The following is a 27795-nucleotide window of genomic DNA, read 5'->3' on the forward strand; positions in this document are numbered from 1 at the left end:
ATCCCAGGCATGTGATTGCTGCTCGGCCATTGCTGACTGCTTTGAATGCAGCAGGCAGTGCGGCCTCGCGTTCAGAATGAGAGGCTGGGGGTGAGGAGCAAGCACCGGGAGCTCTGGAGAAATACAGTGGTGAGATGAGGCCCTGGGCTGCTTGTCCCGAGCCAAGGATCCAAAGCTGGGCAGAGGGACTGGAAGGCAGCACTCACCCCCAGTGTGCTCCTCACACACTGCTCAGACTGAACGTTAACCTGCTGGAGGAAACAGGGCAATTAGCTGAAGAAACGCAGATTTGAGGCACTCGGGGCAGGATGAAGCTGCTCCTCAGTGGACTTCAGACAGAGCAGGAGACGAGCTCCTATGATTTGACATGAAGGAGACAACTATGCAGAACTATGAAAAGGGTAAAATAGGCCTGACTGTTTAATAGAACTCAGTCTTAATGGATGTTAGTGGAAAACAAAACACGTTATCAACACAAACAGCAGAAGGTTAAGATCTGTTGTCAGTCTAGTGATTATGTGGGCGATTTGTTTTGCCTCTGTCTTGCTGCACAGAGCAGGTGCAGGCAGGGTCAGTCCCAGCTGCAGTGTCCATAACTTACACACCATACAGTAGCTTCAAAATAGAGATGCAGAGCTTACAAAATAGGCATTCTGGAAAAACCAAGTGTTTGATTCCCTTATTGACAGTGAGAGTGGTGCGATGCTGCCCTCAGGTGGCTCAGCGACAGCCCCACACCAGCGTCCTCTTATCCCTGACCCGAGTACAAGACCTGTGGTTCTGGCTAGTAAATATATATAGTAAATCACATTTAAAATATATACATTGGCCTTAAAAAAAATTTACAGTTTATCAATGTCAGGAAAAGAAACAAGCAAAAAACCCCAAAAAACTGGATTTGTCCCAGATTGACTCATGAGAATAAAGAACAGTTTTTAAAGGTTTGTGCAAACCTTTGATAAAGTGCCACCGGCTGGAGCTATTTTGAAAGCGTCGTGTCCGTGATGCAGCACTTGCCTGTCAGACGTGGTCATTAAATACACACAACATGACGCATAGAACAGAGCAACCAACTGGCCAGGATAAGGTGCCTTAACCACCTCAAACTGACCTCGAGTCCCAGCCAGTTCTTGGGGAATTCTCCATCTTTGCTTCCCAGCCCAGGACAAGGCCAGCACCACAAGGCCAGCACCTCCGACCCGGCCGTGGCGCTGTGGCCGTGTGGGGAAGGCCCACATGAGCCACTCGGGCAGGTTCTGCTCCTCCATGCAGGGCAAGGAGCTGCGAACAAGCTCCTCCGGTCTCACATTCCCCAAAGCACTGGGACAACAGCCTCTCTAGCCACCTTCTCCCTTTCCAGTGTGGTTCTGTGGGGGACGTTTTCTAAAATGGGTAGGAAATGGAATTAATTCATTTTTTCCTTTGTTCAGAGTTTTTCTAACAAATGGCACTTCAGTACAATCTTAGGTTCCCTTCTGGTGCTCCAGTGCTTTCATTTGCTTGGCATGCTGAGTGCAAGCCAAGTTCAGGGCTCTTGGTCATATTTAGACATGCACTACTAAACAGATCCTGGAAGAGAAATTTCTTCAAACCATGCAGCTGTTCCTACTGCTTGGATGCAACGAGCTACCATTGCTGTTCCCCTACTGCAGACACGGGGCTGTAGCTGCATCCAGTGTGTGCGTGTACAGCAGCTGCTGCTGCGTTCACCCCGTGCATGTGGGATCACCTCTCACTGGGTTTAGCACTGCATGGAAGTCTGGTCCCAAACGCTGCTGTTGTGTAACAGCATCCACAGCCTGTGCCGGCATCTTCCTGCATGAGACTGCAATGGGACAGAGGGAGTAGGAAGAAGGTCCACACCCAAAAAAAGAACAAAACGAGGGTTTAAAAAAACAACAACAACAAAAACCACCACTAACCATTTTGCTACGTCCTCCCTTGAAGCATGAGGGCTGCATTTTGGGTAGGCACAGCGTCAGCAAGAGGCAGCCTCCATGGAATACACTGCTCTGGACTGCCTTAAATGCATCTGTGTGTGGCATTCAGTGCCACCATCCCCATGACTGGGGGCATAGGCAGTGCCAGCCCCATCCTGGGAGGTGTGGGTCCCACTGGGGTTTTCAATCCACTCACATTACATGCTGCCTGACGCTGATGCATTTGGAAAAGCAACAAATAAAGCAGGAATGTTCCTTCTCACTCTTATGAGCTGCCAAATGAGGACAAGCCCTGTCTTCTTTCAGCCGCTGTCAGGCAGGGCTCTGTGTGGTAGCCAGCTCCGTGGCAGCTGCCCAGGAAGGTCTTTCTTCTGACACACTGTTGGCAACGTATAAATAATAAGAAGCAGGACTCAGTGCGGTGAGGAAAGAGAAAGGTCCCTTCTGGGGACTCCTCAGTGCAAGGGAGCGAGGGCTCCCCCACGGCCTCCAGGAGCACAGCCCTCCTGGGCTCTCCTTCTACCAGTCCAAAGGAAAATGCCCAACTCCCTCGGAAAGCAGCAGTGGTGACAAGAGGCAAGGCAGCTCTCAGTGACATGAGGGATGAGGATGGTCATCCACATCCCCAGCAGTGGTGCAAAGTGCAGGGAAGGGGCAGCTGGAGGGACCTGAAGGCACCGCTTGGTACTGATCCGTTCTTCCCCATCTTGCTGACAGAGCAGACAGAGGCAGGAAAGGGAAAGAAGGAACAAGCCTCAGTCCAGCATTGCATCCAGCTGGTCAGCCAGGTCATCAAACATATTGCTGATGTCCTCCAGGATGTTCTTGGCCAAGTGCATGGCCCTCGGGGGGCTGGGGAGGGAAGGGACAAATGGTTAGAACAGCCTGAAGGCTCAAGGTGCAAATGGGGCAGAGGCAGCCAGGATGGACGGGATCCTCCCAGACACAGCCAAGCTGTCGCAGGCACGTGCTATCTGTGCAGGTGGCTGCAGCCTGCACACAGCCCCAGGGCTGCCCGGGTACCAGTTGCTGCCTGCAGAGCTGGAGGACCCCAGCCCTCTGCCTGTCCTCATTGGTGGCTCCCCAGTTCCGTTCCCAGGAGTTTCACCCCAGCATCTTCCTCTCCCCCAAAGCCACCTCACCTCTGCACCTCCTCCACCGTGATCTTCTTCTCGGCTTCCTGCAATGTGGTGATGCTGGTGTTCTGCAACCGCTGCTGGACCAGGACAGCCTCTGGGGCAGAGGGCAAGGGCTTTGCAAACACCTTGCCACTTGCCTCCAGTGTCAGCGGGCTGGGACCAGCCAGGGACCCAGAAACATCTGGCACCAACTCAGTGGCTGCCCAGGGAGCGACGGTATGGCGGGAAGGCTGCAGGACCTGCTGGTAGATGGTCTTAGGCCCAGAGAAAACCAACTTGGTGGACGCCACAGAAGTGTGCTTGGCAGGGATGTCTGAAAGGGAAAAAGCCTCATGACGTGGTGGCCTAGGTCCCCCTCACTGGGCTGGCTGGGAACGCCACATGGAGCCAGTTGTGGAAGGAAGGAGCCTCAGGCCCTGCCACAACCCTAGAGACCTCCCCACAAATCCCCATACCTGCAGCAGGCATCCTCACCACAGCAGTGCCAAGCAGTTCCGTGGGGCTGGGGACCTTGATGGGGCTTGGTGCCTTCTTAATCCCTTTCTCCAGTGACAAGATGCTCTTCTCTATCTCAGCAATCCTGAAATCTACACTGTCATCATCAAAAGCATCTCCAGCCAGTCCAGCCTGCAGTGCTGGCCCCTGTGTGGTGGGGCCCACGATGCTTACAGCCTGGGCCTGGGCGTACTGGGGTGCACAGCTGGCCCCTACCTCAGCCTGCCCTGCCATGCTGAATGCCTTCAGCACTGCCTGCAGTGGCTCCCGCTCTCTGAAGCGTGGCCGGCGCTTCACTGTGTCTGACTCAGTGAGGTTGAACTCCAGCATGGGCAGCTCCTTGGTGGCAGCAGAGACAGCTGGCTCCTTCCCATCTGTGCACGGGGACTCTGCAGGCTGGGAGCTGGGCTCTGTGTCCTGCACTGCAGTATCAGCCTTGGGGTGCCCGACAGGCTTTGGTCGCTGCTTGATCGTTAAGTTGCCTTCTTCTGCAAAGGGGATGCACTCACTGGAACTGTTCTGGGAGGATGAAGAGACCTCTGGCTTGGCCTCTTCTTCTGTGTCTGAGCAGGCATCCTCCTGCCTGCCCTGCACAGCCTCTGTCATGGGAGTACTGGGCTCACTCAGCGTCCGTCTCCGCGGCTTGCTGCTATCAAAGGGGTCCCGGCCAGAGACTGAGAGCACAGTGCTGCTGGGATCACAACTGTCATGGGACTGATCAACCACAGCAGCCCTAGAGAGAGAGTCCTGAGCCACATGCAGCGGTTTCGGGGCCAGCAGAGGTTTGGGTGGATTGAGCCCTGGTGTTTCCTCCAGTGCAGCCACCAGGCTCCTCACTGTCCTGCTGCAGCCACTGTCACTGGGGCTGGCACCTGTGTCAGCCACATCCTGGGGTACAGAAGGCTGTCGCTCAGGGTCAGGGGGCTGCTCACTATCCGCTTCAGCAGTGGGAGTGCTGGAGACAGAACTAAGACGCTTGGGAGGCGGCGGTGGGGGGCCCTTGCGCTTGGCCCGGATGGCAAAGGACTGGCTGCGGGTCACCTTGGCCTCTGTCTGCAGGCAGGCTCGTGGCATCTGGCTGCGGCCTGGACGCCGCGTCAGGGTGGCATAGGAGCCCAACGTGCTGGTGGGCATCCCCTCCTCCTCCTCATGCTCTCCATCCGACAGGGCATAGCGGTTCAGGCTGTGTGACCGCTTCTTGTTCTTGGAGCCATCACTCCCCTTATGCTGTTCCCCTGTTTGCCAGGCATTTGGGGCCGTGGCAGCCTTGAGCAGCTCACCAGGGCTGCACTGACTGTGCAGGTATGAGAAAGCTTTTGGGGCTGACGTTTGCAGGCTGCTCTTCTGCCCAGAGGAGGAGGGATAGGAATGTGCCAAGGTCTTGGGCTGCTCTGCTCCCTGGATGGAAGTGGCTCTTTGGGTTTTCAAGGAGACGTGTGGGTACATAAAGACATATGGAGCTGTTGCCTTGCTGGGAGTCTGGGGAGGGGTACTGGGGGAGACCACCAGCATCCCCACAGGGCCAGCACCTTTCTGAGCTGTCAGCCGGGCATGCTGATCTGTGCCTTCAGGCAGGTTCCTCTCCTTGAGAGGGCTGCCCCCACTGCCATTGGTGAAGCCGTTCAGCCCCTCAGGGGAGGTGAGCTTCCCACAGGGCTCGGGGCTGGGCTGTCTCGGCAGGCTGGCCAGGCTTTCCTTGCTATGGGGTGGCATGCAGGACTGTCCACTACTGCTGCTGCTGCTCTCTCCGCTGCCCAGGCTCTCCTGTGAGGGGCTGGAGAGGTGCTGGGACAGTACGTGGTCCTGTGAGTGCCCTGAACCCCGGGACCGCACCCCGATGCTCTCCTGGCTCCGTGACATTCCCTGGCTGTTTTTGATGCTGAGTGTCTCATGGCAGCTGTTGGACATGGCTGTCTGGAGCTCATAGCTGAGCTCGCTGTCCTGGAACGTTGTCATTTTAGGTGTGTTTGGGGACTGGCACTCCCCATTCTCCAGTGACTCAATAGTGACAATGTCCAGGGCACCTGGGACTTTGTGTCTTGTCAGTGTCGCTTCTGCTTGGCTGAGGCTTTTGCGGAGGTCTTTGAGCTTCTTTACAGCCAGCATGATCTTCTTCTGGTGTCCTGGGAGAGAGTTTCAACAAGAAAGGGACATTAGGTTGGCTCCTTCCCTCCCAAGGCCTTTGTTTTTTGGCTGAGAACAGCCAAGGTCACACCATCAACCAGGGCAAAGGCCTTCAGGTTATCCAGACCTTGCCCATGGGAGGAGATAAATCAATGCCAACCTCCAACCAGCACAGTATGACACCCGTCTGGCCAGGGCAGTCCTTGGGGATAGCCAGGAACTGCCCTTTGCAGGTGTGCAGGACATGCCTGCACTGCCCACCCTATGCAAGGTCAGGACATGGTGACCTGACCAGGAGACTCAGCTGCACAGGACTACCCCCACGCCGCAGCAAGGACTCACCCAGCTTGTTGATGCCAATCTCTTGCAAATCCTCCCATGTCAGGTCCGTGACAATGGTGATGGAGTCGTAGCCATTGTTTACCAATTTTTTGTGGTACTGCGGCAACCCAATGGCACTAAGCCAATCCATCAGGTCAGCCTGTGAAGAGCATGGAGATGCTGCCATGAGCATGAAGGGACGGGCGCTGCCTTTACCCATCTCCTCCCTGCTCCTGCCTGGAAGGCTGCTGTCTTGGGATCTCTCTCTAGCCGCATTAATGCAGGCAGTTTCAGCATTCATTTACTTATAGCTTCCTCATCTTGTCTTGGGGAAAGGCAGCTCTGAGCAAAGAGGATCAAAGAGGACTCACCGGGATATAGTTAGGTAGCCACTCAGCAATACTAAGCTGCCCAATCTCAGTGGAGATCTTCTTCCTGTGGCCTGGTTTGGTCACACCGATGGCTGTCAGGTCCTAACACAAGTAGAGTGGGGCTACAGTTAGCAGCAGCATGGAAAGCATGGAGCAGTGAGCACCTACAACCAGCAGGGCAAGGGGTGTTAGCCTGCAGGGAAGGACTTGCCCTACCTCTGGCGTCATGCGACTGATGGTGGGGACATCATAGCCAGCATTGAGGAAGTTGACAGTGTATGACTCCAGCTGGAACTCACTCAGCCAGTTGTAAATGGCTTCTGCATCCTGGGGAGAAGACAAGGCAAAGAGAAGTCTGTGACGATGGCTGCAGGGTTTGGTTGGGGCATGACAACAGGACCTCCTTGAGCAAGACCCACTTGTCCCCAGCATACCCAAAACTCAGTCCCATCTCCCCAGTGCAGCAAGAGCTGGGCAGAGAACCCCAGACACGGCCCTCCCACCCTGCACGCCAGATGCTGACTGGCCTGATTACCTTCCCCTCAAGGAGCTGCTCAGGTCGCAGAAACTGGTGGGAAAAGACCTTGTCTCTAGAAGTGCAGCTGCTAGGGGTCTGGTGGCCTGGGGGCCCTGGCAGGGAGGACAGGGGAGAGAAGAGAGTCACATGGGGACTTGTGCACCACACGGCCCCAGGGACAGGGCACAGCTGTCCCCAAGGCCCCATGGTGTTGAGACATCCCTCACCTGTCGTGGAAGTAATCTGTTCGTTGCATGGCTCTGATCCCAAAAGGTGTTGCTGGAGGTCATCACCAGTGGAGGGCAGTGGCTGAGGGAGAGGAAGAGTGAGTGGAGGAAAGACATCCCTCTAGGAGGGGCTTATCCCTGGGAGCTCTAGCTCCGCGGGTGTTTCCCCACAGCAGCAAATACATTTTGGTAAAGGATGCTCAGCTTCGTCAGTCCCTGCTTTGTCAGGAGATGCAAGGGAAGTACAGGGCTCCATCATCATCCTAACTCAGAATGGGTTAACTGTGTGCAGCAGTGTGGGTACAGCAGGGGTGGGCACACCTACCCTAGTGTTCTCGATGACGATGTTGGTATGTTGCCCGTTGGTGCCCTCAGTGCTCTGTCCACTGCCAGCACTGCGGATGCTGCCGATGCTGCCCTCACTGCCCACGCTGTTCCTGTCTCCTGCTGCTCAGGATAGGAGAGGAAATTGTCAACAGTGCCCTGGGACTGGGGCACAAAGGTTCCCATGTGACAGCACAATGACAGCAGCAAAATCCAGCCTCCCCCAAGGTTCTTCCAGCCATGCATCATGCATCAGTCCCTCCTGGCACACACAGCACAGATAGGGTGATCTGGGCTGGCATGGGACACACAAAAGGGACGTGGGAACTCAGTCTGACTGAGAACACTGGGAGGGAAGGGGCTGCTCTATGGGCTCCCCTAAACTCCTTTTCTCTACAGTTGCTCCCTCTTGTCTAGCTGCTTCCCTTTGAGGATGTGGAAGAAGAGTCCCCCATGCAGGCAGGGTTGCGGGCAGAGGAAGGTCCCCAGTTGTTCTCCCTCCCCAGCTGCATCCCTGACCTGAGCTGTCAGGGCCTGGGGCTGTCCAGGTTAGGGTGAGGTGGCCATAGGATGCTGGAATGCTTGGGGCTGCCTGCTGCGGACACTCGTCAGGGAAGTGCTGCAGCTGTGGAGGGCTGCAGTCAGGGAGTGCTGTGAGGGCCCCAGGAGTGCCCTGGTGCTGGTGCGTGAGCGCCATGCGGGGGAGGATCATGCCTGCATTCAAAGACAAAACATGCATGGTCAGAGTTTGTGTAGGAGACATCAAGGGGGCACATCTGAGTCTCAAACCCCAAATTTCTACCCCACCAGTCACGCAGCCTCCAGTGTCCACCAGAATCCTTTCTTTCCCTGCCACCTAGGGCTGCAGGGACCTGTCTATGGGAGGCGCTAGTAAGGGTGAGATAGTTTCACACCGGAGACAATACACCCAGGATGGTCACTGACCTGTTCGCTTGCTGATGACTTCGGCAATGGAGGGGGGGAAGTACCCAACGCGATCGGTGCCTTTCTGAATGTCATGGATGTGCCCCTTCCATCGCCCATCTGGATGCTGCTCCAGGACCTGATGTAGGGAGAGGAGGACAGGGCTGGTACTGTGGGCAGTGGTGGACATGGGGGATAGGGAGTAGGGAGCAGCCTTACCGTAATGATGTCTCCTGCCCGGACATTGAGAGCAGTTGGGTCATGGAGGTTCCAAAAATCCTTCAAAGCTCGGACCTTCAGGATTCCTGATGCCTCTGAACACAGGGATGGAGGAACAAAGGAAGGTGTCAGAACACAGCAGGGCAAGGGAGTGATTTGGGAAAGGCAGGAGGAGAACAAGAGTGAAGACAGGGGAGAACATTAACACTGCAGGTAGGACTTCATCACTGGGGATCACCCATAAGGAGAATGGGAAAACACGTGATGGGACTGAGCTACTGACACTTGCACCCAGGCTGGTTTATGACTACTGGGAGGGTGAGGGCATCAGGCAAGTTCCATTAGGAAGAAGTTCCTCTCAGTGCCAGGCAGGGCCCAGCCTCAGGCAGGTCCCATCTCACCTCTCAGCAGCTGCTTGATGTCTTTGCTGGCATGAGAGGTGGTAAACTGGTTGACAATGTCCAGTGCCGTCTGGTTGTAAGTGTTCCTGATGTTCACGTCAACACCACCCTGCCCAAGGAGGGACGCAATTAGTGCGAGAGTCTGCAGCAGCAGCCACCTGGCAGGGGATGGGGGGAGGGAGGGGATGAGAGGGAGGAGGTGGCCAAGCCTCAGGGGCTTGTCCCCTAGTGCAGTCCCGTCCCTGTTATGCTCACCTCCAGCAGCAACCGCACCACCTCTGTTTTGCCATAGAGTGCAGCCTCATGCAGGGCTGTGCCCGTCTTTGTCTGCTTATTGATCTCAATTCCAGCCTTCAGCAGCTGCCTAGTAGCAAGGAGGGAAAGGCATGAACAGGAGGACACTGGCACAAGGGCCAGGGGACTGGCTGCTTTGCAACGGGAAGGGGACAACCCTCTGCACTGCTGAGGCTGTGGGAATGAGGCACCAGTGCCTGTAACAGGGACGTGACTTTGGAGGGTGAAAGACTGAAATCATGACTTTTTTTGGCATTGAGCAGCGCCAGGGCTGTGCGGGCATTACCTGATGATCTCCTTGTGCCCATTCTTGGCTGCCAGGTGCAGCGGGGTGGTGTAGTTGGGGTCAGTCGCATCTTTGGACTGTCCGTCCAGGAGGGCAACACACAGATGGCTGTTCAGCAGCAGCTGGGCCACCTGCGTAGGCACAGGGTGAGCAGTGGGGTGCAGGTGACCCAGTCACAACAAGGCACTTGCACTTGCTGTCTTCAGGGCTGGCTCTGTGCTCTTTATCTCATCATTTCCATCCATCCCATAGCCTTAGGGTTTGGCTGTGCCTGGACAGAGCTTGGCTGTGACCACTCTATCATGAGGGGCTGTAGAAGGTCACCACAGCCAGATGCAGCCTTCCCATAATCAGGCTTTTCAGACCAAGACCTAAAAAATTAATCTCCCAAAGCCTGGAGTGACTCTCAGCATCTCAAGGCAACTCAAAGGCACAGAGAAGTTATTTTTACCGCCCTGTTTATAGCTGCAGATATTATAGATACTCTAAAAATGGAAATATCCCCATATACCCCTCCCTGGTGGGGCATGGGACTGTCTGGCTGGCTGCATGCCAGCCCAACCCCACCACGCTGGCTCAGCCGGGGTCTCCTGAGTCACAGGGAGGCTCCATCCACACAAGCTGAGCTGGGACTTTGAACCGCTGAATGGAGCTGGGCCCTCCAGGCTGGTAGGGATCAGCAAGCTCAGCCTGCCCTTAAATGGGAGCAAAGCCAGGATGGGTGGGGGGAAGTTGTGGGCTCTAAGAAACAAGGACACCCAGGTTCTCTGTCAGCCCGCTGCTGCCCTGCAGTGAGGTTGGGAGCAAAGGCCGCAGCTTGAGGCTTCAGGACCTGGTATTGCCTAGCCATAAGAAGAGGTGGGTGCTGCCTGCCAGGCTGTGGAGTTCATGGCAGAGTGCTCACCTTCAGTCGCCCAAACTCACAGGCCAAGTCCAGGGGGGTTTTCTTCGCCTTGTTGATGAGGCAGGGGTTGGACTGGTGCTGCAGAAGCATTTCCGACTACAGGGGAGCAACATGGGAGCTCAGCATCACCCTGCTCCTGCATCACCCCCACCCACAAGGACAGATCCAGCTGAGGTACGTGGCTGTCACTGACCCCAACTCCTACTTACCACCTCGTAGTGGCCATACTGCGCTGAAAGGTGCAGTGGGATCTGCCCATCCAGTGAGGCCATGTTGACAGAGGCAGCAGCACGCAGCAGCACCCGCACCGGCTCCACACGCCCCTGCCAGGCTGCATAGTGCAGGGGGCGCATTCCTGGGGGCAAATGTGGCTCAGCAGGGCAGAGGGCAGCTCAGTGTCTGGTATGGCTCAGAGGTCTGGGCTGGCTGCCATAGAGCTTTGGCATGAGGTCACCCCTTACCGTTGCTGTCCTTGATGTCCACAGTGGCCTGTGCCTCCAGCAGCAGTGAGATGAGGTCCAGGCTTCCACCCAAGGCCGCATGGTGCAGTGCTGAGAACCTACAGTGCAAGGCAGGGCTCAGTTCCTCCCATGCTGTTCCAATAGCCCCACTTTGCACAGGGACACGGGCTGAGAGTTGGGACAGTCACTAGGTGGCTCATGGCTACATCCCTCTCGACTGCTCTAAACACAGCTCAGCATCAGCCAGTGCCTCAGTTTCCCCATATTTTAAGATGGCCACCCTGCACATTTCCAACCCCTTGTTGGCCTTCTAGTACTGGCACCTCCTCTACAGAGTCCTTGAAAACACACAGAAATTAGGTACAACAACAATATTTAAACGAATGCTAATAATTTGTGGGTCAGAGTTAATTCAATAAGAATAATGTGCTCATTTATTTTATGGGCCTCTGTGGTTTCCTTAACTCTCAGAACCCAGCTTATTAAGTGCTTGGATTTTGGAAGTGATGAGCTGTACAAATATGCTGCGGTCACTTAGCAACCACATCTTTTCTTTCTTTAACCCCCCTACATAGAGGAATTTTGCTCTTGGGATGTTAAACATGCACACAAGCATGTGCATGTGCTGTGGCTGGCTGGTGCTCCCCAACACTCAGGACACCACCTGAACACGTTTCAGCCCCGGTCCTACAGAAGGGGATGCAGAAGAGCTCAGATCCATGCAGGCTTTTGTCTGCCTCTGTAAGGGCTTGCACTGGCTCCATAAAGTAGCTCTGTCTTGAGATACTGTTGTGTTTTCAAGACTCAGCAGTTAACTTCAAAAACTTCACAATACCCACACAGAAGCAAGAGGACATGGAGGCAAGCTGCCCCAAACAAACCCTTCCCCTCCTCTCTGGAAGTGCTGAGGCAACCAGCAGCCTAATGGGGCAGGAGCACTCACCCATCTGCATCCTGGTAGTTCACATTCAGGCGCTTGGTAGATCCCAGGAGCTCTGCAGAGACCAGAGATGAAAGTCAAGGTGAGAGGCTGAACAGGAGCTGAACAGCTGAACAGAACACCCACCATCCCACCATTAACTCACCTCCCAGTGCGCAGACCACTGCCTGCCCCATCCCCGCGATGGTCTCCCCTCTCTTACTCCACGATTCACCTCCACGAATCCTCCCTCCACCGTGCTGAGCCCGCTCTAGCTCAGATCCATTCCCCTCTGTCTTTCCTGCCCCCTGTCCTCCTCTGTGCACCCCCAGGGCCCTGAGATGGGTCGAACCCTGCAGCTCCTACCACTCAATGTGGGATGGTGCTTCCCTCTGCTTTATAAGCAGCGGTGCCTGAGAAGTGCTGAGCAGGGCTGTTTCGCCCCCCACTTGCTGCCTCGTTGCCTGCCAAGGCCAGGCCTAAAGCCCACACAAATGGCATTTTTATGGTGCAGAGGCTGAAGCCTCCGGCTGTGAATGCCAGGATTGTGCCACCGCAGCCAACCCACCCCTGCCTGTCCCTGCCTCCTCTTCAGGGCTACGGAGAAGCAGAGGATGCTCACCCCACCCCGGTCCCAGCATGCACCTCATCCACACTCCTTCCCGCAATTAATTCAAATGAATTCCTTCCTCCCACACACAGAGGCGGTTGTATTCTCCGTCGAGGGGCCGACAGAGGATTAACATCTCTGGAATTCATGTGCTAAGTAAGACGGGAAAGAACGGGAAAGGTATGCAGGGGGCAAGAAATGAGGCCACTTCTCTGCCTTTCCAGGCAGAGCTATCGCTGATGGGCCAAGTTTAAATTCCTTGAAAGATTTCTGTGCTGTTCCATATGAAAAGTCAAAGTCTGAAAGCTGGGCTTCAGCTACGTGTAAGATGCACCAGACCCAGCCCTGCATGCTGCACTGTACCCAGTACAAACATGCACTGCTCCCAGTTTTAGCCCCAGATCTAGCTGGAATAAGCTCCCTGGGCACCCTTGTGCTACAGCTGCTGAAAGAGCTGAAGTCCCTTTTCTGAGCAGACAGCAGAAGTCCAGAGTTTCTGCCTCCCTCCTTGGTTTGGTATGAGGGACCCACAGATACTGATGGGAAAAGCAGGTGTGTGGGAGCACAGCAGCAGGGCCATGGTGTCACCTGGGAGACTTCTCCCTAATTTGGTATTTCACAGGGAAAATCCAACAACTGAGAATTTTAAAGAGGTCGGAAAGAGCAGCAGAAGCACCTCCACACAGCACAGCCCCAGACATCTGCAGGGACCTTTGGCTAGACCCCCAACTTCCCCCTTGCTGCTCCCCCCACCCCCCCACCATGCAAAGCAGGAAAAAAACAAGCAGCTTGTTCAAAGCAAACACTCCCAGAACAATGGAAGGAAAAAAGCAATTCAGAAGCCCTGTCCCCATCTGTGCAGCTGAGAAGGTGGAGCTCTTGCCTCACTACTCCCGAGGTTTCATGGACTCAGAAGAGGTGAATGGGACCAGCAACAAGGAGAGGAAGCAAAGAAAAAGAATCCCTTTGGAAAGATGTGTCTGGAGTCACCCTTTTCCTTGCAGGAGCAAACCACATGCTCCTGCTGCAGGTTTCAGGACCCAGAAAGACTTCAGTAAGATGAAGGAGTTCAATCCATCTCCTTCTACTACCTTGGGGTTTGCACCAGTGCACGACCATTCCCCCTGAGCACCAAGGTGCCCACAGCCCCATGGCTGAGCTCCAGCGTGCTGCAACCAAGTGGGAGCTCCCCTTCCCATGAAGCTTAAATCTTCACTCCACATCCCCCAGACCATCAGGCTGGAAACATCTGCTAAAGACTTTGGGTGGGGGAAGCCAGGCGGCTTGTTCAGAGATATGGAGGCTCCTTTCCCAGCTGGCTGGAGAAGCACATTACCAGGAAGTGAAGTCACAGTCCCAGCTGGGATCTTGCTATTTCACTCCACAGGATGTGAATTCAGAAAAGCTCTATTTGCAGAGGGAAGAGGTGGAGCCTTTTCCATTTCCCCCATCCTTCCGTAAGGACGGTACACCTTCTACAGCAGGAAAAGATGGGGTGATAGCAGGGGGGGCTGACAGCCAAGTGTGGCTTCTGCAGCCACCCTGGAAAGGAGAGAGGTGAGTACCACCTGTGCCAGAGGTGACACTGGAAACGCCATGGAGCTGAGGTCACTTGTGGGGCTGCAGGATGCAGGCACCAGCAAAATATTTGCTCTGGCATTAAGAATGCCTTTTGGCTCCTGTCCAACTGGTCCCCAAGAAACTCTACTGCAAGCCAGGGAAAAGACTGTCAGTCTCCTGCATGCCCAGGCAAAGGGGCTGCAGCAGCACCTTCAGCTTTTTCAATACTGTGATGCCAAGTAAATGATAGATTGTAATCTGTGGAGAATGCTGAACTGATCATTGAGAACATAAATAATATAAAGGGCCTAAAGGAGATAAGGAAGGCAGAAGGGAACAAACTGAGCCAAATTCATGGTTTGGTGAGAACTACCGGTGATGGGTGGATGGTTGCACTGATGACCTTGTAGGTCTATTTCCAACCTTGGTGATTCTGTGATATTCAGCTTGAGAAAACTGCAAAGTATAACACCAGGGGAAAAAATAATCTGACAGGCAGAAGTTCAGTGGGAAGAAAGGGCGGAAGCAGGATGTGGGGGACCATGCAAGCAATGCACTTGTGAGTACAAAGGGAGCCAGAGCAAGAACAACCCCAGTAATAGCACCAGGCAACCCTGAATGGGGCAACCCCCTCCTTTGGGTGCCTCCATGTGCCCCATCCAGGGTTACCGCATGCCCGTGACCACAAGCCCCTTGGGCTTGGCATCAGACACGTGAAGCAAGTGCCAGGAGCAGCAGCTGAAGGGCTTGCCCTGCACGGGAGGATTAAGGCAGGTCACTGACTCTGGATTTACTGAGCAACAGTTAATTAGGGAGAATGGGCAGGGACACAGCAACCCACCTACACCTGGCAGGCTTTGACACTCTAAAGGAGTACATAACTATTTCACAGTACTAATAACAGCCCCAAGAGCAGTCAAGAGTGGCCAACAAAAACCTGTGAGTTCAAGGGACTGAAGCAAGGATCTAGACCTACAGCCACAGTAAACTGTGCAACTCCTAGAGATAGCAGGGCCAGGCTGAGGCTACCGGGCTGATGCTGCCTAAGGTGCTCTGTCCCCATCTGTCCCAGTTCAGAACCTACAGAGACTCTGCTGTCCCCTGCCCACGGCAGCTGGCATTAGGGACTTGCTCTGGCCAGTAGAGCCAGTCCTCAAAGCACACAGCAGCGGCTGGAAATCCTGTGACTTCCTCACCCTTTGGCCCCAGGGAAATGGCTGTGTCTGGAGCAGGAGCTGCCAGGGTAGATGGAGCCACTGTCCCCACCCTGGGTGTATTCTAATCTGGGCAAGCCATACACAGGATGGGAGGGGAGGAACCGGGAGGTGAAGCCATTCACTCAAGGTCATCCAGAAGAGCTGTGGGTTAAGTCACCGCTCTAAATCAAGGCTCTGCCCCAGCACTGTAGTGGTCTCAAACTGAATTTTCCCCCATTTGTCAGCTCCCCAGCACAGTTAATGAACTGTCTGCAGCTGAGAACTGCAGAACCTCAAACTGCTGCTCCCAGTTCACAGCTATGCAGATGGGGTTTGAAGGCACAAGCATTTAAAAATACCTTGCAGATGCCTTTTCTAAACTCTGACCCGCAAACAGGTGCTGCCGCCAGCCAGGCTCACTCATAAACATGCCAGCAGTTCTGGGATGCACAGCCTTGGCTGGGCAGGGGATGAGGAAGACAGCAGATACTTTCAAGGGATCAGTTTTCCATCTTTATGAGACAAAGATTCTCTCTCCCAGGGGTGATGCTGCCTCTCCAGTGTGGCCAAGACCAAAGAAGAGGCCCTCTGTTTCCCACAGCCACCTTAAAGCACACAGGCAGAGCACCACAGATGTGGCTTGATCTGAGTCACAACCTGACCTGAGCAGCTCCAGCAAACCTTTTTCTTCTCTCTTTGACAGAGCTGACACAGGGCTCCAGCCCCCATTACGCCCAGGGAAGTCAGTCGAGCAACACTCAGCCCTAGCTCCTGCAAGTATCAGTGTTGCAGCTGGTGATGGCATCTGTGCTGGGGCAGAGCAATGCGATCTTATGAAACAGTGGCAGCCCCACATTCCCACACAACAGGGGACAATGAAGACTGGTAGGGATCCCTCTGCAAACCCCATCTCAGACAATGGAAAGGGCAAGTCAGGAAAGGCTTAGGTACAGGTACCAGTCTCTCCTTGCTGTCCCATCCCCTTGAGCAAGATCACAGCAGGAAGGAGAAAGGACAAATCTGTCCTTGTTGGCACAGTCAGAGCTTCTCCCAGTCTGGAATGAGCAGCCTGAGAGAAGGACCCCTCTTAGCCCTTCTCTACCCTGCCAAAGGACAGGTAAAACAGCTGCTTCACTGTGTCACAGGGCTGTGGTGTCTATACCAAACTGCAGGTCCCCAGATGCCGTATGTTTTGGGATAGGCATCTTCCTGTCCCCATGACAAAATGAGAACATACATCAGGGGCACTGCAACCACCCTGCCGTGGGCCTCAGCGGCTGCTGAGTTATTCCGGGCCCTGCATTCCCGATCCCCTGTACCACAGCTGCTCAGAGGCCATGGGTTCCTCACATTGCCCAGCCCAGGTTCATGGACCCATGGCCGTCCCAGAGACCGCTGGCAGATGCTCAGAACCACCTGGGGACAAGGATAACATGGAGCAGCCCTGTCTCCGACTACATACTGCATAAGGGACAGCCTACAGCAGGATCAAGGATTGTCCCCTCAGTTCCATCATCCTCCCTTGGTGCTTCCCACACCCCAACACAACTGCATGGTGCTGGGCCACAAGCCAAGGCCTGCCTGATCCCTGGACCCCTGCCGGAAACCTGATCTGTTTATGCCTTCCGAACACACCGGGTGCGTGTTGGGAACGGCCTTGGCAAGCCTGAGTTGGCAGCAAAGGCAGAACTTGGGAGCCGAGCACAGCAACCCCACCTGCTGCCTTACAGCATCCCCCAGAGGGAGTGGTAAGGAGAAAGAGGGAACATGAAGGTGGGAAAAGGGTCACACCAGCTTATTTTCACAGGAAAAGGCACCACATCGAACCCACATGCCCTCCTCACCATAGGACTTGCATGCGCCTTAGCCAGGAAAACATCCAGGGTTGCATTCAGCATGAATCTGGCCATAAAAAGCCACAGGGGTTCACAGCAGGGTGCAGATCCATAACTTGCAGGGGGCAGAGCTGGAAACCCCCAGCCACACCAGGCTCACATGCAGTCCAGCATGCTGCTAAATATAACCATAGGGACAGACGCCACACTGGGGAGCACCACCTCAGGGGAATGCAAGTGGTAGCACTTGCCTGGGGCTGGGCAAGTCTGGGTACCCCTCAAAGGGGTCCAGAGGCAGCTGAGCATTGCAAGCCACATCTCACCAGTCCTGGTTAAGGCAAGTGAACCGCACACTCCTTCACCTTCACAGAAGTATAAAAATGCCATCAGAGTAACACAGTCCCAGGGATGTCCCTATGATCAGTCTGTCAAGGGTTCGAGTCATGGCACCTGTGCCACAGAGCTAGGCTGCAAGTAAGAACACGGTGTCATCACACCTGCCCACTTGGCCAGAGCTCAGCTCTGCTCTGGGATACGGCTTGGCTAACAAGGAATCATCTGGGGCAGCTCGGATCCCTGCCAGCTGCTGGGATGCTGCTGACTTCCCAATGCCCCACTGCCTCTTCCACTACAAGGAGGTACATTTCTTTTTTTTAAAGCTGACAGAATAACTAGGAGTTTATCTGAGGAAGACAGGAGCAGCTCCTTCCATCACACCAGTCCAAACAAAATCAAACCTGAGGTACTTCAGGCCAACCAAAGTACCCTGGGCTTGTTCCCAGAACAATCCCCACTGCCTTATGCTGCTGGCTGAGCACCATGTACCCCTTCAAAGGCAATTATTAGGTACTGCAGAGTACTCGACCCAGTGGCAGCCAAGGCGAGCAGTGCTCACATGGCCCTACTGCAGCATGGTGTGTCCCAGCGTGTGCCATTTAGGATGGCTGTGGGGAGGCCCTGAAGAGGCGGGAAAAGGTCCAGGGGTTTCCCAGTCCATGCTCTCTCTACGGCTGCTTTACCCAATTCAGCCCAAGCCTGAAAATGCCTTTATCTATACCTGTCCTTGCCAAACGACAAGACTAGGACCTGAGCTGGGCTGCTGGAGTAGAGAAAAGAAAGAGAGCAAGGACAGGAGCTGGGGGAGACCTTGAGACTTACACCCCAAGGAGAAAAAGGCATCTGTAAAATGGAAGGCTCAAGCTACCCCATGCAGTCCTTGTTGCCAGCACACACACGGCCACCTCCTCACAGGTCACAAGGTCTGTACTGCAGAATTCCTGCACACAGAGTAGAAACACCAAAGTGCATTATGCAACTGCCATCGCTAGCAGTGCTCATGGTGAAGGGCAGTATTATGAAATCTCAGGAGATTTTGCAGCTCATGGTACAGCCGCCAGCGGGGCTGGTTCATGCTGACTGCTCCTGTGCGCAGCAAGGGGAACACGTGCTGTCTTCCCACATTTGGCGGGGCCTTGTGGGGAAGCTGTGCCAGCACTGGCAGGGCTTTGCGGAAGCACAGCCAGACATGTTACACCAGGCCTGGGAATCTGTGGGAGCCGTGTATCTGCCATGCGTGCAGGTTTGCCCTGCTCCCTTATCTCGCCATTGAAGCAGTACTGATTTGCTGCTCCAGACCATCTCTCCCTCAGACTGCAGCTTGTGGTGACCGTGCATCCACCCTGCACACAGAATGCTGCAGCCCCGGGCATTTCACAGGAGTGAGGGATGGGCAACGACATCCGGCCCCTCCCCAGCAGGGTAAAGATCACTTCAGCAGAGCCATTTCCAAGCAGGCTGGGCATCTCCAGACAGGTCTGTGACTCATCGGGACACCTTGGCGAATCCTGGCAATGTTGCAGCCCAAGGTTCAGACAGATCCTCGCCTCTCCAGCCAAGGTGTGATTTTGGGGGAATCTGAGGCACAGCGTGGGGAAAGCAGCAAGCTCCCACCCTTCAGCTCTCCACCCCCTGCCTGCTGCAGGAGCCAGAAAAGGTGGTTTACTGTTATTTAGTTTCTGCCCTTTCATATTTCTTCACCGAAGCTGCATTTTGCCAGTGGCAGCCCTGAGGCTGGCATAGGGCCAGGCCAGCCAAAGCGCTTTTAAAAACAAAGCAGGGCGCGTGCATGCACACACACACGCACAGCACCAAGCACTTCTTTAACTCTTTCCGGCCTTCCCAGAATGCTACCACCCATTCCCAGCCAGCTAGGAACCATCTTCCCCAAGAGATGCTGTCCAATGCTGCTGGAATTCAATAGTTCTCCTTGCCCTGGAGAAAAGTTCTCACCCTCAGCCCAGGAGACGTGGCAGGAAGCGAGCATGGCTCAGTCCGCAGGGACAGTCTTGTTCTTGCTCCAAAGGGGTCAATGCCCACGATGCAGAATACACTCCGGGTGTCTTTTCTAGTTTGCAGCCTGAGATCTTCAGCCTCAAAAGGAGGACATCAGAGTTTTTAATCCAGAAGCAGCTTCCCTCTGGCTGGCAGAAAACCAGCATCCCAGGTGAAGGCTCTGAGTCTGCTTCTGACTCCCAGAAGGGATGGGCCAGTCCTCAGGCTGCATAAAGGTGAAGGCAAGCAATGCCCCAGGGCAGCTTCCTGCACATCCCCTAGGGATAATTCCCCACACTTAATACTTTTTTTTCTTCTTCCTACTATTTCACTGATTGCTACTTTTCTTCCTTCATTAGTGGCACAGGCTGCAGCAAGGTGCTGAAGACTGCAAAAGCACTTTCAAAGGATGAGGACAGAAATACAGACCTGTGAAATTCAGATCTGTGAATATGGGGTACAGAGAAGGGCAGGAATGGGCTACGTCCACTAGGCTGGGTGCTGAATCTTCTGTCTGCCATCCACCTCTGCAACACTGTTTGCCGGTGGCTTATCTCCTGTGCTTGGCACAGTGATATTCTCCCGGACTTTGGGCCCCATGGAGGGCCAGCAGTGGCCCCTTTCCAAAGACAACAACTGTGAGAGGCCGGCTTTGAAAAGTGATCACATGCTCACTGCTTTTGCTGCCGCTGCCCGTGTAGTGCTCTTTCTTCCCCATGAGAGAAAAGAAATAGAAAGGGCTAAAACTCACAGCTGAGCTGGGACAGCCAAGATCTGTGATAGTGCGGGAAAAGAAGGTGAGAAAAAGAAAACACGCCACAACAAAGCACTGAGCACGCAGCAGGCTGGCACACGACTGCTGGAGGAGACTCCTGCAGGAGAGACCAGGAGCTGTGGGATGAGGAAAGAAGCCCTCCTGTGCTGTGCAGCTGCAGCCTCGCCACCATCCCTGAAGCAGGAAGGCAGCCGTGCTTGCAGGAGCCTTTGAAGCCTCCTTCTCCCCCTCCCACCCACTGTGGGCCGGCTGGAAGCACGTTGCAGCAGGCTGCAAGCAGTGCGCTTCCCAGTGCAGGGCCACTGCCAACCAGGCCCTCCCAGGCCTCTCCTCGCTCTGGGCTGGCCCTCAGTGGGATGCAGAGCTTTGCCAGGTTCGGCAGAGTTCTGTGGCATCATTCACCGTGGTCCTGGAGCATGCTGCAAGCTTTCCATACCTGCATGCAGCTGGTCTGGCCCGACAGATCTGCAGCACACATGAATAGGAAGAAAAGACTATGCCAAGGACACTTAGGAACTTATCTTGGAAACCCAGACTTTGAGGAACATGGTGAGGGCTGCATGCGGGCTTGATGGCTGAGCCGAATCCAGCAGGCTGTGATGTTCTGTGCAGAATGACAACAGGAAAGTCGCCCAACTGTCCTTTTGCCACCACCGGCTGGGTATGACAGAGCCTGAAATGATAACAACGCTGCCCAAGGCAGGCTCCTGCACTTCCTGACAGATGGACTACCCAAAGCTCCCTCCAGAGCAGCCACAAACAGGACAGTCCTCCCTGCAGGACATCACGATGGGATGGTGAGCTGGGTTCATCGGCTGGTACAAAAGCACATCCGCACCACCACAAAGTAACTCCTGGATTGGCAAAAGCTGTGATTTTTTCCCCATACACAACCACAGGAACTGCTGCCATTGAGACAAGGAGAAAATCTTACTGGACTCAGAGGGCAGGTGTTTCCGCTGAGAATGGGGACACCAGTGGTAAAGGCTAACAAATAGCAGGAGAAATATTAAACCTCACACTTAGGAGCTTAAACTGATACAGCTACTAGAGATTAAGAGGCAATTTAAGGGGGAGGGAGCAAATTATCCCACATCTGCCTGCTACAGACTTGCAGCCAACAGAGCCCACTCAGCATCACCCCTCTCCTCAGCCAGACAGGTGACAGCAGCGTCCGAGGGCTGACACTGGGAAAATAATTGCTGTGTCCCATGCTGCCATCAGGGAGAGGAGCCAAGTTAGGCATGGGGATAAAGCCAAGGCTTCCCACCAGGAGCTTTACTTGCATTTAACAGCTTGCTAGGTCACAGCCCAGATGGATCCAAATCCCAGGCACCTACGCCCTGCCCTTGATATATCTGGGGTCTGGGAGTTCCAGAAGTCCCAGTGTGGCTGCTGAAAAGGGGTCAGCGGCAGTCTGAGGCCAAGCAGCCCTCCCACAGCACTGGGTGAAAGCCCAGCAGGAAAGGCTCTCTATCCTTGAGTTTAGCACGAGTTTGCTCAGCTGCCGCCCTTTCTTTGCACTTCATGCACATTTAAACAAAAAGCTCCACCACTCCCTTAAGGAAGGCAAACAGCGAGTCCAGCTCCTGTTCTCTTCCACTGCACCTCCAGTCCTAGGCTATCACCAAGGCGTTAAGGCTCACTCCTTGGATAACTCCCCTCCCCCACCCCAGCAGCTGTCCCCACTGCCTGCCCCCTTCACCCTGCCATGAGCTGGAATGGAGTCTGCAGGTCCCCATCGCCGCCTTCCCAGAGACTTCTGCCACCCTGCGCAGCCACCCTGGTGCTGGTGCATTGTTAGTGAGCACAGCCAGGCAGGGATGTGATTGATCACCAGGGAGAAAGGCCAAAGCTGTGACGGGTCGTTTAACAATTTCAATTAAGCTCTGCAGAACTCAGACACAGAGGGGAGGGGAGGAAGAAAGAAATTAAAAAGAGGGATGTTTCTACTGCTGCTCAGGGGAACCTCAACAAAGCACAGCCAGGACAGCGGGAGCAGTCTCTCTTTCTCTCTCTCTCTCTCTCTCTCTCTCTCCTCTCCAGCTATGAGTGACCACAGCATCATCCCCACTCCCCTTACTGCAAGCAGGATATCTGCCCATCTTGAACTCTAATCCTCCCAACCCAAACTTTCTCGCTGCCCCTTCCTCCTCCACACCCCCAGCAGCCCTGCAATAATAGGTGCTGTGACCCACTTGTACAGCAGCGCTTGCGCGGGGATGAGGGCTGCACACAGTGAATATTAAACAATGTGTCCCTGAAGTTCCCGCTGCTGGGACTGGCACTTGATTCTTGCTTATGTGCGGTGACTTTTTTAGGCACAGGAAGTCCCAGAGGGCTAATCACAGTGACGGAATCCTGAATGCACAGAGACAGCAGAAGGACTCTTAGAGGGATTTAAAAAAAAAAAAAAAAATTAAAAAAAAAATCAGCATCTCGGTCTGTCATATGGAAAAGGCACTTTAACAAGCAACAAATGCTCTACTCACATGGCACGGGCAGGAGAAGGCAGAGGGAAGCATAAGGGATTGGCAGCAGCTGCCCCCCACACAGTGGTTCAGGGCTTGCAGACAGAGCCCTGCTATGGCCTGGGCTGTTTTTTGCTCCCCTGCCTTATAAAGGAGTAACACGAAAATAAGCATAGCGAAGGACCTGCTGACGCTGCTTCAACGGGGGAGTTCAATACACTCATTCACGTGGGTGTCCCATGGCTGGAGGGAGGGAAGACGCCAGAGAAAACACAGACAGGCTTTAACAGGGAGAGAGGTATTGGAAGAAGCAAGTGTAAACTCACCTCCCTGGCATGCAGGCGAGGAAAGCTGCAGGGGCCCCAAGACTGCCCATATTATGCTGCCTGGCCACAGGACACCAGCTTGGGGACTCAGGCTGCATCTGCAGACATTATTTACTGCCTTGGAGTGGCCTTCAGGCCTCCTCCACGAGCAAGTCCATCTTGCTCCAGCCTTGAGATCTGCCTTACACAGGCTGCAGCACCAAACAGGCACAGATCCTGAGCAATGAGCAGAGGCAAAGGCACCCGGTCCCATCACCCAAGGAAGGGGCACCTGGCCTCCTCCGTGATAAAGCAGGCTCAGGGCTGGCTCCAGTGGGAAACAGCAGCCCAGGTAGATTTGCAAAGCTTTGGCACTAGCCAGAGCCTTCCAGGAGCCAATCCTGCAGATTTTATCCCCATCTCGCATCTAAAATCCCCAGCCCAACTCACATTTCTCAGACTCTCTGTCCTGAGCTGCTCTGATTAAGAATTAGAGCTTTTTCTCCTGACTGATATTCCACACTCCCTCCAGTTTTTCTCCCCAGTTTTCCTGCAGAGACCCCTGAGACCCTCCCACAAGGTGCAGCCTGAATGAGAGCCATAGCCAGGCAGGCTTTGTGAGAGATTATATGAACACTTTGCTGCAGGGAACCAATTCCAGATCTGTTTTGCCTGTACTAACTTCCCAGTCAGTCATCCCTGCAGGCTGTAAGCATGGGACAGGGATTTCTCTGTACAATTCTTGCCCAGAGTGGCTCCCACATCACACACAGGAGCTGCGGCAGCTTCCCCGACCACACGCCACAGACAAGCACCCTTTTATTTACTTTTTCCAGTTTCCTCCTCTCTGAAATTTGCGAACAGTGACCAAAGTTTCTACTCATGAATCTCAGCCCTTTGCAAACTCCGTAGCACTAGGTCTGCTCCTCCACCTTTTACACCCTGTTTCCAGTGTGACTTGTCAGGTACCTTTAAGACACCAGGGCCCCCCAGCACCATCACGACACAACTGGGAGGTGGGCCATTGGCCCAAACTCCTAGCATGGGTCAAGCTTGCCATTTGCTTCAACCCTGCTTGCAGCTGACCTTTCCAAGCATACATGAAAGAAATCAGCACTGCTGAAGGGTTAAACATTACCAGACTGAAATTCAAGGCTTTACAATTGGTTCCAGTCGACCGGCTTGGATGATAATTTTTCACAAGATAAATACAAAGTAAGTAGCAATTACTAAAGACCCCTCGTACCACATCCCCCCAAACAGCTTCGTTGTCTCCCCTGCTATTTGTTTCCCTTTGCTCTTCCCCACTTGGTGCCCACACTTCAGGGCCCCTGGCCCTAAGCCCAAAGGGAACCCGAGCCCTGCTGGGAGGATCGTTTACAGCTCAGTCATTCATCAGCACAGGCTGCATACACACCTCTAACCACAGCATAACTTTTCCATGGGGGTTCAAAGTCTGCACTACCACCCCAGCTCAAATGCTGAATGAGCTCCTCACAGAGCCCATGGCCACAGCCTGTGGCTTGGGACACGCAGCAATGTCCACAGGAAGCAAGGAACCCAGCAGCCCTGCACCCAGATACTCACTGCTCTTGGATGCTTTGATCTTGGCCACCAGCTTCTGCACACCAGGTATGTCCCCATTCTTCACGGCCTGGATCAGCTCCTGCTCTCGCCCCATTGCAGACAGGTGGGAGGAGCGGCACAGAAGGAAGGAACCTTCAGATCCCGGTAGTTTATAAAGCCATGGAAATAAGTCTGTAAATCCTCAAAATACGCCTGGATAGGAGGTGAAATCCAGCAATAAGAATGCCTTAAAATCCCACAGGACATAAAAATAAGAAGGAAGAAGTCTCCCTGTCAGCAGCAGAAGTCCCTTTCTTCATTGGGAGCAGCAGGACCCAGACGGAGTTAGGCTGAAGAACATGCCATCAGTCAAAATGAGGAGAGTTCAGTGCTGCAGGACCAGTTCCCGGCCGCCACAGAATGCTACAAGACCAAATGAGGCAGCTCAGGGCAGGACGGCCAGCATGGCCAGCATCTGGATGCTGCCAAACCTGCACTGGACCCTGCAGCCAGAAGTGCCTTGCTTTGCTGCCCTTGCCAGGCTCTGCCACACTGATGAGTCCCTAATCCTTCCCAAAGGGACTACAGGCTCATTGCCATCTGGAAGTTATAGATCCTTCCTCTCTGGTGCTCATTAGCCCTTTTGTTTCAGCATTCCTCTTGGAAATGGTGCTGCAGTCCTGTGCTCAGATGAGCCCTGTTGCAGGCAGGACCTGAGGAGGGGAAGAGCAGAGTCAGCCCTCAAAGACCATTTACCTCCTGGCTGGCACTCTCATGACAGCTTTTGTATCAGCATTGAAGAACAAATACTTTGACTATATTTAGCCGCGGCAGGACTTGGCTCATCCTTGCGTTAAAAGAAGAGGGAAGAACCTGTGGAGGAAGCCTCCTGTAGGATAACTGTGGATGGATGAGTGGTGTTGCCACTGCTCCTTCCCCTGCTCCCACAGCCCGTGGGGCTGTCCATTCCCCAATGACCACAAATGGGGTCCAGGTCACTGCAACTTATCCCTCTCCCTTCTGCCACTGGTAGCATCCAAGTGATGGAGCTGAGGAGGTTTTGCCGAAGTCCTCCGAAGGCGCTGAGACAGGCTGAACCTGCCCGGCATCTTTCCCATCTGGTACAGGGACAAGCCCTGGCCCTCCAAGCTACCATGAAAGCTCAGTGCCCTGGGATCCAAGACACTCTTTATCCAATACACAAAATGCTCTTGGGCCCAAGTGAGCACTGAGTGCAAACCAGTAGTACAACCACGCTTGAGGGAATGCAATCAAGCCCCTGTCCTAACTGTACAGGGCATCTTGGAGATGCCCAGGCTCCTGCAGCCGTTCATGTCTCCCAGCCCACACTTTGCCCTGTGCCTGGGTCGCCCAAACAGGGCAGTGAGAAACTGCCATGTACCCGACAGTTTGCTCTGAAGCCCCAGGGACAAACATGCAAGCAGGAGGGCAGACACTGTACCAGCTGCTGGTCTGTCACACATCACTCGACAGCTTCAATCCAGGTTGGATGCGAACCGGATTCAGTATCCCCCAGCCGCTGCCAGGTCTGTTGTCTCCCTTTCCAAAGCACTCACCCTCAGCCATTTAAATAATGCTAGATGCTGCTATGTCTGAGCAATCAAGGTCACTGTTTTGAGGACAGAACGCACAGAAGGAAAGAGGGAGCAACAGTGGGAGAACTCTGCCTGGTTCAGAGGTAAGAGCAGAAGGGACATCCCAGCACCTCATGGAACCCCACATCAAGAACAGTGTTGCTCACCCCATTCACTGGGGAGCTGCAGCCACCTGCAAGCGCAGATCCCCAGCACCAGGCTCCCCTTGCTCTCGCCCTTCCCTAGGCACAGTTGCAGAGACAATGCTCCCATGCAGGTGTTGTTCCTGGGACAATACAGTGCCCAGGTTTCCATACCAGGCTGAGGATTTATCCCCCTGTTGTCATTCCCTGAGTCTCTGGGTTTGCTGACTGAGGACCCCTCGGTGCAAGGTTGCTTGGGAGTTAAGTGCCTGATGCCAAAGCCCATGCACACATAGCTTAGATATCACATCTCTGTACCACAGAGCACCCGCACCAGGTTAGTTTGCAGTACAACAAAGTTTGAACTACTGGACTCACAACACCTTGCCACAAACAAATTGCTTCCCAAAGCCTCCTGCAACCCTCTGTCTTCAAAACTACTTATTTCACTCAGAGCACGGCATCCAACTTCACACCCCTCTGCAAGCAAAGGATACAAATGCAGAACCGCTGAGGATATTTACATATTTATTACCCATGCAGCTTCACCTAGAAAACAGCCCCACGCTGCTGCCTACCTCTCCCGTAAGACTCAACAAACATCTCCGAGGTACCGAGGGCTCTGAATACCGACCTCCACCTATTCAGCCTCCCAAGAGCAGCAACAAAGGCAAGACTCGAGGAATACACAAAGCTGGAAAAGCAGCAGTAAACATCCCTCCAACCGGAGGAAAGCGAAGCTTCAGCCCACAAATCCACCCGGAGATCCGAAGTACCTGAAACAGTCCTACAGCCGCGGGAAAAGAAGGGAGAGAAGGAAAACAACCACCGAACCATTTACGTAAGTGGGGAAGATGCTAATGAGAACTAGGCAAAGGAACTCGGTCTGGAAGGGCGGGGAAGAACCTCACCTACCTCGGGAAGCCCCGCGGGGTCCCGCTCCGCCTCCCACCGCTGAAATCCGGCGCTGCTCCGAGGGAGCTCCGCTCCACTTCGGGCGAACCGCCCCGAGTTCTGCGCGCTCCGCGTCCCGAGCGAAGCGGCTCCGCGGCTCCAACTCGCCCGGGGGCGCTCGCAGCGCGCAGATACGCACCGCCCGGACGGGACGGGCCGAACCGAACCGAACCGAACCAAAACAAAACGCGCCGGTGGCCCCGAGCAGCCGCTCCTCCTCGCACGGCGCTCAGCCGGCCCCCGTTCAGGCTGACCCCGTCCCCGCAGGAAATCCCTCCCCAGGCCGGCCTGATTGGAAAAAACCGGCGGGTTGTGCGGGCTGGGCAGGGCCAGGCTGGCTGTCACTCACTGTGAGGCGCCGCCAGATTTGGGAAGGGGAAGGGCCGGGAGCTCGGCTGCCCCGTCCCGGTCCGCGCTCCCAGCTCCGGCTCTGCCAGCTCGGCTGCTGAGAAGAGGCGGCTCCGGGCTCAACCCTGTGGTTCTGAAGGCTGCTGGGCCCTTCCAAGTTGGAAGCTCGCAGCTCCTCATCCCAACCTCGCACTCATCCCGCTTTTCCAAACCACTTTTTTCGCTCTTCCAAATCCCCGT

General features: G+C 54.5%; 1 protein-coding gene across 1 annotated transcript; it reads right to left on the minus strand.

Moving 5' to 3' along the window:
* Positions 1–138: 138 nt before the first annotated feature.
* Positions 139–27429, minus strand: CASKIN2 (CASK interacting protein 2). The gene is made up of 21 exons (XM_072351872.1): positions 27169–27429; positions 24537–25228; positions 11891–11942; positions 10948–11045; positions 10696–10841; positions 10487–10582; positions 9583–9713; positions 9258–9366; positions 9003–9111; positions 8602–8696; positions 8404–8521; positions 7978–8172; positions 7460–7581; positions 7135–7216; positions 6926–7020; positions 6607–6717; positions 6391–6492; positions 6041–6179; positions 3535–5697; positions 3083–3392; positions 139–2792 (listed from the first exon to the last, which is right to left on the minus strand). The coding sequence occupies exons 2-21, from the start codon at positions 24628–24630 to the stop codon at positions 2696–2698; spliced, it is 4464 nt and encodes a 1487-aa protein (XP_072207973.1). The 5' UTR covers positions 24631–25228; positions 27169–27429; the 3' UTR covers positions 139–2695.
* Positions 27430–27795: the final 366 nt, after the last annotated feature.

Source organism: Excalfactoria chinensis, chromosome 17 (genome assembly GCF_039878825.1).
Source record: "Excalfactoria chinensis isolate bCotChi1 chromosome 17, bCotChi1.hap2, whole genome shotgun sequence".
Taxonomy (NCBI): Eukaryota; Metazoa; Chordata; class Aves; order Galliformes; family Phasianidae; genus Excalfactoria; species Excalfactoria chinensis.